General features: G+C 59.3%; 2 protein-coding genes across 5 annotated transcripts in view; one reads left to right on the forward strand and one right to left on the reverse strand.

Moving 5' to 3' along the window:
- The first annotated feature begins 6 nt into the window (after positions 1 to 6).
- Noc4l (nucleolar complex associated 4 homolog) lies at positions 7 to 4,244 on the forward strand. The gene is made up of 16 exons (XM_010604254.1): positions 7 to 53; positions 172 to 292; positions 389 to 424; positions 782 to 888; positions 1,383 to 1,490; positions 1,718 to 1,867; positions 1,939 to 2,038; positions 2,142 to 2,176; positions 2,471 to 2,521; positions 2,602 to 2,713; positions 2,956 to 3,016; positions 3,124 to 3,234; positions 3,389 to 3,549; positions 3,635 to 3,717; positions 3,909 to 4,022; positions 4,092 to 4,244. The coding sequence occupies exons 3-16, from the start codon at positions 412 to 414 to the stop codon at positions 4,209 to 4,211; spliced, it is 1,326 nt and encodes a 441-aa protein (XP_010602556.1). The 5' UTR covers positions 7 to 53; positions 172 to 292; positions 389 to 411; the 3' UTR covers positions 4,212 to 4,244.
- Positions 4,245 to 6,277: 2,033 nt separating this feature from the next.
- Positions 6,278 to 10,142, reverse strand: part of Galnt9 (polypeptide N-acetylgalactosaminyltransferase 9) — a 27,217-nt gene continuing 23,352 nt past the window's right edge. For all 4 annotated transcript variants that reach the window (XM_033762488.1, XM_010604253.2, XM_033762490.1 and 1 more), the window contains 2 exons: positions 9,313 to 9,480; positions 6,278 to 8,641 (listed from right to left, as the gene is read on the reverse strand). In XM_033762488.1, coding sequence (XP_033618379.1) covers positions 8,495 to 8,641; positions 9,313 to 9,480 — 315 coding nt within the window. In that variant the 3' untranslated portion in view covers positions 6,278 to 8,494. The remainder of the gene's footprint in view (positions 8,642 to 9,312; positions 9,481 to 10,142) is intronic.

Below are 10,142 nucleotides of genomic sequence, written 5' to 3' on the forward strand. Positions count from 1 at the left end.
TGGCGAGCCGCGGCGAGGCCAATGCGGTGTTCGACATCCTGGCCGTGCTGCAGGTAGGCGGGACGCGCATGGGGGCTGCGGCTACTCAGGCTTGAGACGGGGTTCAGGGTTGGGGTGCAAGGAGTGAAGTCAGGCTGGAGCGAAGTCACCCTGCCCGGCCTCCCCACGCAGTCTGAGGATCCGGAGGAAATCCAGGAAGCAATCCGCACGTGCAGCCGACTTTTCGGGGCTTTGTTGGAGCGGGGAGAGCTGTTTGTGGGCCAGTTGCTCCCCGAGGATACAGCCTTGGCAGGTGAGCGTCCTGGAGGGGTCTGAGGTACTTGCCTAAGGACTGGAGGAAGGCCTGGTCAACATGGGGTGAGCCCTCTGAGTCCTGTCATTGGCCCAGGTCGGTGGGAGGACAGCGAAGCCATGTTGGAAGCCGGTGAGATGGTGGGTCTGCAGCCTGAGCTAAAGGAAGGAGCGCAAAGTGTGGGCATTTGTGTTCTGACCTGTGGGTGTAGCGTGATACTAAACCTCACTTACAGCTGCATTCGTCTGTCACAGTCTTTGGGACATTCAGGTTTTAGGGCTAATGGAAGGGAAGGGACCCTCACCCTGGGCACTAGTCTGGGGCACAGACCTGCTCCCCCTATTTGCATGGCTCTGGGGATGGCTGGTCCCAGCCTGGATGGGGGACTGTAATGCCGGTTTCCATCCTGTAGACAGAGGGTGCTGCGGGGGTAGGTCTGACCTGGCTGTAACCACCGGCATGGGGTGGTCACCCTAACCCTGCCTGCAGGGTCCCATGGAGCCACACGCAAGTATAAGATCTGGATGAGACACCGCTATCACAGCTGCTGTAACCGCCTAGGTGAGCTCCTGGCCCACCCCACTTTCAAGATCAAGGTGAGTCTTGGTTTCGCTGGACTTGTCTCATTTTCATTTATCCCTGTACAACTACCTGTGAGGCTTTCCACAAAGTGAGCCCATGGCCGAGGTGTGGGGGTGTACTTTCTGCACGTAAGCTGCCGGCCTCCAAGATACATTCCCCACCCCACGCCCACACCTGTCTCACAGGCTGCTGTATCACGTCATGATGGGCATTACATTTGTACCCCTGGTTCTAGAACTGAGCCTTTTGGTCTGTTGGGCACCTCATTGGCCTGGTACACTTGAGCTTCTGTGTGTATCCTAAGGGTTTGTGTTGATGTCCAGAAGTTTGCAGTGGCATCTTCACAAACAAGCAGTAAGGGGTTAGTGTTATTAGGTCACAACATTGTCACTCCATCTTTTAGCCAGGGGCTCCCCTTGCTCTTGTCCTTTTGGTCGAGGCCTGGGCCTCACTATGAGGGGCTCCAGCTGGGGTGAGCTTTCTGGGTCACTGCCATCATGCTTCTCAGGAGCAGGCCCTCAAGACGCTCATAAAGTTTGTGCAGTTGGAAGGGGTGCACCCTCTGGAGAAGCCCAAGTGGGAAGGCCAGTACCTTTTCCCCCGCACACTCTTCAGGGTGAGGACCTGTCGCAGACCGGGGTGGCCTGGGAGTGGGCTGCATGAGCCAGTGATGGTGGGACATGACACTCCCCCTCACCCTGCCCTGGGAGCCTTGTGAGACTCCTGGGGGATCTTCCCTTGGCGCTGGACAGGGGCCTGGGGTGGTGTGTGGCTCACAGAACCCACATGGAGGCACTGGGCCCCACCGGAGGGAGAGTTGCTCATCCCATTCCTGCCCCGCAGGCGGTAGTGGGAAGCCTGCTCTCACCAGAACATGATCACAGCCTGCTGCTCTCCCAGTTCCGGGAATACTTGGAGTTTGATGACATCCGCTACCATGCCATGCAGGCAGCCTCCGATGCCGTGGCCCAGGTCACCGGCCAGCATCCCGAGGTGAGGACTAGCTTGATCACAGGCAGGTGGGTGGTGTGAGCCTCAGAGGTGCTCAGGCCTGGCTTCCTCAGGTGTCCCTTGTCTTCTGGAATAACGCCTTCAACCTGCTGTCTGCTGTGAGCCTGCCCCGCCAGGAGTGCGACGTCGCCAACTTCTATGTGAAGCACACAGGTGAGAGCTGGGAGGCTGAGGCGGTGCCTGGTGGAAGGGGAAGCAGCAGGGCCTCTGTCCCCTTGTGAGCTAGGTAACTGTTGACTCTGCACTGTCCCCACAGAGCCATCGGACACATGGAAAGTCATTCATCTGAAGGTGAGATGCATGAGGCCTAGGCAGCCTTCCTGGGTAGGTAGAGCTTATCCTGACCTGGGCCACTTCCACATGACACCTCCCAGTTGGTTTTATGTCAAGGGCCGCTCTTCCTTTCATCTTCGAGGGCTTTGTGTGCCCCTTTCTGTGCTGAGGCTCCTTCACCAGCAGGTCTGAGATCTGGTACTTTGTGGCCTGGCCTGGGGTCCTTAAGTCCAGAGCTCAGATAGAAAGGGGGTTGGGGGTAGAAGGGACCGGGCCAGCTGGGGCACACTAAGCAGCCTGGCCCCATTGCAGGAGCACAGGAAGGTGTTCCAGGCGATGTGGCTTGGCTTCCTCAAGCACAAGGTAGGTTCCTGGTGTGAGGCCGCTGGGTTTCAGGGGCTGGAGGAGGCTGGCCACACGCTGATTATTCATGCCCACCCCAGCTGCCCCAAAGTCTCTACAAGAAGGTCCTGGTGACCATGCACGACACCATCCTGCCTCACCTGGCCCAGCCCACCCTCATGATCGACTTTCTCACTAATGCCTGTGATGTGGGTGAGTGGGCATACATCTGCCAGGCTAGGATGTGAGCAGAGGTGGTGGATGAGGGTCTCTTGGCTGGCAGAGCCTGGACTCTTCCCATGTTCTCTTAGGATACAGCTTTGTGGCAAGTGGGCAGCTCCTGTTGCTACCTTTCCCAAACTGGACAGGGGGCAGATTGTGGGTGGGCAGCCACCTGGGCCTTGTGCCCAGCTGGGGTTGCTCTGGGCCTAGGATTCAGTCCCTCCTGTCTACAGGGGGCACCATCAGCCTCTTGGCCTTGAATGGACTTTTCATCCTGATTCACAAGCACAACCTGTGAGTGTGGCCCAGGGGGAAGGGGCTGAAGCCATGGTTCCTTGGGGCCCTGGTCTGTCTGCCCACTGCTGGCTCACCTGTGTGGTGCTGTGGTCTCCCTCTCTCAGGGAATACCCCGACTTCTACCAGAAGCTCTATGGTCTCCTGGACCCCTCTATCTTCCATGTCAAGTATCGGGCCCGTTTCTTCCACCTGGCTGACCTTTTCCTTTCTTCCTCGTGAGTGTCTGGGGAGCATCCTTTGTGTCAAGAGGGAAGCCCTGCCTGGCCTCTGAGCAGTGGGGCATGGGCTGCCCAGAGGTAGGATGAGGGGCGCAGCCTCAGTCAGGCCAGAGAGGAGGCTGCTGGTTTCTGATGGCCCCTCCCTGCCCAGCCACCTCCCTGCCTACCTGGTGGCCGCTTTCGCCAAGCGCCTGTCCCGCCTGGCACTAACGGCACCCCCCGAGGCCCTGCTCATGGTCCTGCCCTTCATCTGCAACCTGCTGCGCAGACACCCAGCCTGCCGTATCCTGGTACACCGCCCACAGGGCCCCGGTGAGTGGGGTGGGCCAGACGTGAGGACCCTCCTTGGCTCCGCCCTCCCAGGAGACGGTGGTAGACGGGCTGGATCTCACTCTAGAGCTGGATGCTGACCCCTACGATCCTGAGGAGGAGGATCCTGCGAAGAGCCGGGCCCTGGAGAGCTGCCTGTGGGAGCTGCAGGTGAGGGCCCTGTGCCCATTACCCGCTGTGACCACCATGGTCCCAGAGTGCTCCCCTCCCACCATGCCTGCTTCCCTGTGTGGCCCTGGTGATGCCTCATGCCCAGGCTCTGTGGGGCTCTGCACTCAGGCTGGGCATGGGTGCAGGCAGGAGGATGGGAGGCCTGAGGCCCTGGTGCATCCGGCCCACAGACCCTCCAGCAGCACTACCACCCTGAGGTGTCTCGAGCCGCTAGCATCATCAGCCAAGCACTGTCAGTCCCCGAAGTCAGCATCGCACCGCTCCTGGAGCTCACCGCGTACGAGGTGAGTGTGGGGCACCATCGGACAGGGTTCCATGTGCCAGTCTGGGCTGACGACCACCATCTTCTGCAGATCTTCGAGAAGGACCTGAAGAGACCGCTGCCCAAGTCAGTGCCTCTGGAGTTTGTCCCCACACAGGGCCTGCTGGGCTCCCAGGAGGATGTCTGTGCCCAATTCTTCATGCTCAGCTAACGTGGTCCCACCTTTCAATAAATGGTTTTGTAGGAGCAGAGTCTGCACCAGTGGAGAGGCGGGCAGAGCCACATGGGTGACGCAGGGTGCTGGCAGCCCTGGTGGTCCCTGCTGTGCAGTCAGCGCAGGGCTGGTGTGCAGCTGCCACCCTTGCTCTGGGATTTGCCACAGGTGCACAGGGCCCACAGCTGTGTCCCCCACCCTGCATATGTGGGACAGCCCAGCTTCCTGTGATGTTTCCTCTGGAGGTCCTGCGTGTGAGGACAGAGGCAAGGGCTGTCCCCATCCTGCCAGGCCCAGGCTGCTCCTGCCCACAAATCCCCTCTGTGCCCATGGTCCATGCCAAGGAGAGTGACCTGACTTTCTTCTCTTCTCTCATCTTCCCTGTTCCTTTCCTGTGGTCTTGAGGGAGCTGCTCTGAGCCAAGCATTTAGCGTGTGCCCCTGGGGACCTCAGGGCAGAGCAGTAGTGTGGCACAGGTGCTTTGGGGACACAAGGCTGGCTTCCTCCCCTGTCACCTTCCTCAATCAACACTCAGGCCAGAGTGGCTCCTGCCACAGAACCTTGTCACTACAACACTGCCCAGCCTGGCCTTTAGAGCCCCCCAGGGTCCCCTGTCAGCCTCTCACACTGTGCTCTGCTGCAGGGGCCTGTGCTCAGCTCTCCATGCTCTAGGTCAGAACAGCCCTGGGGCTGTGCATCCGACCCCGCAGGGCCTCAGACTCAAACACTGCTGGCAACCTGGGACTGAGGGGCTGGTGTCCTGAGCTTCTGCAGCTATGGGAGGCAGGAGAGCCTGAACAGCCCAGGCTTCAGGCTTTCAGGGACGGAAGAAGGTTGAAGTCTGGAGGTCACTGCCCTTCAGACACTGCCTCGCACACAGCCCTGCTCGTGTGTGGGCCGAGCCTGTGGGAACTGCTCCCCCAGTACCCTGCACCCTTCCCAGGTAGCACAGCAGCACTCTGCCTCTCAGAGTGAGCATGTCCGGGTGTTGCCGGTGTGGCTTTCAGAGGGTTGAGGCCAAGAGGCCCCCCACTCAGTGGCAGACTGGACAGCGGTCACTCCTCTGTTCGTCCATCACCTGTTGCAGCGGCAGAAGCAGCGCCTCTCTTCCCTGTCTGAGGGCACGAGGTGCTCACTGTGGCCTGGCACCCAGCCTCCCAAACAGCTGCTGCTGTGGGTTGAGTCAGGGCCCATGATGACCTCTCCTGTCAGTGCAGGGTCTGCCCTGGTGATGCTGCCACAGGCACAAGCTGTGAGGAACCTGACATCTGGCAGTGGAGGGTAGGGCAGGGCTGACCCAGGACCTCATCTGCTGCTCCCCCAGCTCCAGCCTCACCCCTGAGCCAGAGGGCCACAGAGCAAGTCGCCTTGGGAGCTTCATGTGCCACCTGCTGCCTCTGGGAGGCCCATGCCACTGCCAGTGTGAGGATGAGGCTGCAGCGTGGCCCAGGATGCGGGCTCTGAACTCTGGCATCTGCACCCAGTGCAGCAGCTCTCAGGGGTTGGAATACAGCCATTACCCTCACTGTGAGGATCAAGTGGGATTCATGGGCAGAAACTGCGTGAGCTGCTTTGTGACTCCCAAGACCAGGCTGGGCTTCAGGGATGTCTGGGAGAGGAGGTCCCTGCCGCAGCCTCCCCTGCTTCACCAACCCTCCTGGTCACCTCCATGCTGGGCCCCTGGTGTGAGTGCCTGTCTCTCATCAGGCACCAGGGACAGCGACTGCAGGTGGCTTGGTCGTCAGCACAGACAGCAAGAGCAGACTGATTGGGGAGACAATTTAGGAAACAGTGCTGGGTGTAGGGACACACGCTTGTGAACCCAGAACCAAGGAGGTTGAGGCAAGAGCATCTCTGAGTTCAAGGCCAGCCTTGAACACATACATAGTGAGACCTTGCCTCAAAAACAACGGCAGTTCTTCTTTATCCCAACCCTCAGAAAACCCTGGAACAAGTATCCTCCCCCCCCCCGTTGCTTTTTATTTTGTTCTTGTTTTTTGAGACAGGGTCTTGCTATTTAGCGAAGACTAGCCTCAAATTCTCAGCAGTCCTCCTGCCCCAGCCTCCAGTGTTGGAATCACCAGAGTGAACCATCATACCCGGCCTTGTTCTTTTTTTTATGGGCAAGGAACCAGGGATCTGGTGCCCACTCTCTGCAGTACCAGGTGCCTGTGCTGCCTGCACAGCCTTCCCTATCCTGGGTTGTCTCTTGCTCACCACGGGCCTGAGGACTGCAGAAGACCCTTGTGGGTTGGGTGTCCGTGGCTCCACCTCAGCAGACCTCGGCACCATTCCCCAGGACCCAGCTGAAGACAGCATGGCTGTGGATGAAGATTCATGGCACAGTGAGTGCTTTTATTAGGCTTAATTACGTCCTGAAGCTCCACTGGGAGTGGAGGGAAGGAATCCCTAGACTTGGGCTTCATGACCACCCAGCTGGCCCCATGCATCGCTCCCGGGCCTGGCCCTGAAGTCTGACTACAAATGAGCTGTTTTACACAAATGATGTGGATTTTTCTGAATTTACTGCAGAGCCGATTTATAATTGAACTGATGAAAGACGGCCTCATTAGGTTTATTCAACTCTGTTTGCTCTACCTGTGCCATGTAAAACAGCTGTTGTTTCTAAGGAAAGGTAAAACTAACTAGGTGGCCAGGCAGGAAGAAGTGGGACCCCTGGGTCTGCTCCGGACCCTGCTCCTCCCTTTGTGTGTGGGTTCAGGAATAGCAGTTAACAAAAGCTTATGAGAAAATGGAAACCACTGCACAGCCATGCTGCCATCCTTCCTTTTCTTTTTCCCCTTCCTTTTCTTGGGTCTGTTTCTGCACAACCTTGTTCTGAGCTGGACCCAGCGCAGGCTCTGGAGCCCCTGTGGCCACAGCCCAGCAAAGCTCGGGTGTGGGACCCACACAGGGCTCTGCACCGAGAGCTCCCAATGACTTTGGGGTCACCGCAGCCTCCTGATGTTTTGGGGTGATCTGAGCTGGAAGGAAGGCTTTCCTGGGCAAGGGCTGGCCAAAGCTCTGCTGAGACTGGAGAATGGGTTCCTGGCTCTGGGGGAGACAGAGAAGAGGTGCTGTGGGTCCCAGGGAAGAAGAGGCTGAGGTATGGGGGTTCCAGACCAGTGCTAGGTAGAGGCATGGGGTTGAGAAAGAAGAGTGGCATGTGAACTGACTGTCCAGGGTGTGCAAACACGATGGCCTGTGACAGGGCAGGATGGGCCACATGACTCTGTTCCTTTCCAGTCTTGTAGTGTGTGCCAGGCACGCAGCTGCCCTGAGGGAAACCTCATTCTGAGCCTCCTGCAGCCCTGATGCTGCATCCAGACCACAGACAGCCAAGATGACTGCTTCCATGGGTTCTTCTACTGCCAGACAGGGACACAGGCAGCCAGCACCCCTGGATGACACAGGGTGTACATTTTTCTAGAAGGCCAAAGAGGCAGTGTCTCTGGCTCTGGGGGCCCTGCAGCAACAGCCAGCTGTGCCTGCCACCCTGAAGTAGCTACAGACAATATGTGAGCCATGGGTGTGGCCATGTGCCAATAAAACTTTATTTAAAAAACAGGCAAGGGGCTGGGTGTCTTTCATTGGCCCCCTGCCACCGAGGGCAGGAAAGCATCAAGAGCTGGAGCCAGGGCTGAGGGTGGGGGGCAAAGCTGGGACCCTGGCCAGCAGCTATCCCTGGACCCTGGCATAGCAGGCACCCCCAGACCCCTGACCCTGGCCTGGCAGGCACATGTCCCCATGGCTTTGTGGCCATGGTCTAGTGGTCACCTCCACAATAGGGCTTTGGGTTTCTAGGGCTATGGTGTAGGGCTTTCTTCCCTCTCTCTGCTACCAGGCCTCAAGTGCCACTCTGATTTTTGCCTTGGGTTGGCTGAGCAGAGGCGCTGGGGTGCCAGCTAGGCCTGGGTCTGTTCCTTCCAGGGTAGGAGCACTGTGTGCAGCCTCAGGGCTATCCTCGTCCTTGTCTTTGTCCTGTCCTCATCTTCAGCTGGCTGGGTGCTGTCCCAGCAGACTATGTACAGGACTTAGCACATGCAGGAAGGTGGGAACACTGAGGAAAAAGGCACATGTTCGGCATTGCTGTTGCCGTCCCTGGAGGCCCTTGGGCAGCCCCACCTGGGGACCCCCAACCTGGGGTCCATGCCCCTGACGTGGAGACTGTGAGACTGGCCTGACAGTGCCCTCCTGCCCCTGTCTAAAGAGTCAGGGCCCAGCCCTGAGAGTCTGTGGGGCTTGAGAGCTGTGCCTGTGGCAAGGGTGGCTGGCGAGGGTCAGTGCCGCCCATGCTTGACCCAGTTCCGGATGGTCCACTTCTGCCCCGAGCACCGCTGCACAACCAGCCGCAGCCCAAAGTTAGCGTCTTTGGACACCTCCACCTCCAGGCAGCGGCCTGTGTCCCGGCTCACAATGGGGCCTCCCTGGGTGGGGAAACCAAGTCAGCTTTGGAGCCAACCCCCTTCCAGAGAGGAATATAGGAGAGGGGTGACCCCAGCCCCTGCACAGCCGAGGACTCAGGCCCCTACTGTGTTTCTGTCCCACATTCCCTGGCAGCCATGCCCGTCCTGCTGCCTGCTCTCTGGGTTAAGCAGGCACCAGTAGCATATCTAGGATCCTTGGCTCCCTCATCTTCCCAAGACATTGGTGGCCTCGCCCCAGCCTGGTAACCCCAATATAGGTTCTGCAGGGTCCCCTGCTGGCCCTCCCCACCTACCCCAAGGCCTCAGACCCCCATGGCCCAGTGAGCAGCAGTGACACCACTCCCTGCATTCAGAAACCTCTACCCCATGGCCAGGGACTGCAGAGACACTCAGACATCACCGGTAGGACTGGGGGGCCCCTGAAGGAGGATAGCAGGGGCAGAAGAGAGCCGAGGGAGGAGACATCTGCTGCCATGGTCCGGACCTGGGGTCGGCACACAGCAGGCAGGCAGGGAGGGAGGGGCCAATTGGGCCTCTGTGTCTCCAGAAGTCAGGGCTGGCATCACCTGGAATCACACCAGACCCAGCCCAAGCCCTGCTGCCCCTGGGCCTGGCAGCCACCGTGTACCAATCCCACTGGTCCCTCACCCATGGCCCAGGGCCCGCCTGACCTGTGTGAAGTCCCAGAGCCTCTGTGTGGGCCGAGCCACATCCTCGCACCTCCGCAGGGCTGGTGTGCGGCCCCGGTTGTCGTCCACCAGACACTTGGAGTCAGGCAGGAAGGCGGTAGAGCCCAGCGGGCCCAGCTGCAGGAGGCCGTCAGCACTGTACCGCACGAGCTGGGGGGACAGCTGCCCTGAGCAGTCTGGGCCCCTGGGGCACCACCGTGGACATGAGGGGACACTGGCCTCATCCCTTGGGGACAGTGGACAGGGTTGGGCAGGGAGGAGAGGAGCCTCTGGGCCAGGCAGAATTCCAGGCCTGAGTAGTCCAGGCCCCAGGCCCAATGCTCAGAAAGTTCTGGAAGGGAAGGGCCCTGCCCAGGTGGCTGAGAGCTCCATGGACAAAGCCCCCAGGACACTGAGTCCACACATGCTAGGATTCAGAGAGACCGGCATGGGGTGGGAGCCCCATGAATCCTGGGGTGTGATGGGACCCTGGGGACCTTTCTCCATGCTGTGAACAGGCCCCAGCTCTAAGCCACCATGGTCCCCTCTGTGCCTGGCCAGTGTCCACATAGTTTGGGACAGGGTTGGGAGCTAAGGGAGGCACAGTGGGGAGGCTGCATGGAGACAGCCACTGTTTTGTGTCACAGCCACACCACAGCCACAGCCTGCACTCCCATCCACCACAAGACGCCCAGGGACACAAGCGCCATCACTGTCCTGGGTCACGGGCACATGGGACAGAAAGAGATTTAGCGAGACCCCTTCCTTAGTTCCTTCCTTCCTTCCTTCCTTCTTCCTCTCTCTCTCTCTCTCTCTCTCTCTCTCTCTCTCTC

The sequence above is a fragment of the Fukomys damarensis genome, unplaced genomic scaffold (assembly GCF_012274545.1).
Source record: "Fukomys damarensis isolate Sample0158 unplaced genomic scaffold, DMR_v1.0_HiC HiC_scaffold_12, whole genome shotgun sequence".
Classification (NCBI taxonomy): domain Eukaryota; kingdom Metazoa; phylum Chordata; class Mammalia; order Rodentia; family Bathyergidae; genus Fukomys; species Fukomys damarensis.

Bases quoted from the DNA above. Each gene is read 5' to 3' on its own strand.
- Noc4l (XM_010604254.1), top strand. The intron at 3,235-3,388 runs GTGAGTGTCTGG...CTCCCTGCCCAG, and splicing joins GACCTTTTCCTTTCTTCCTC to CCACCTCCCTGCCTACCTGG. The intron at 3,550-3,634 runs GTGAGTGGGGTG...ATCTCACTCTAG, and splicing joins ACACCGCCCACAGGGCCCCG to AGCTGGATGCTGACCCCTAC.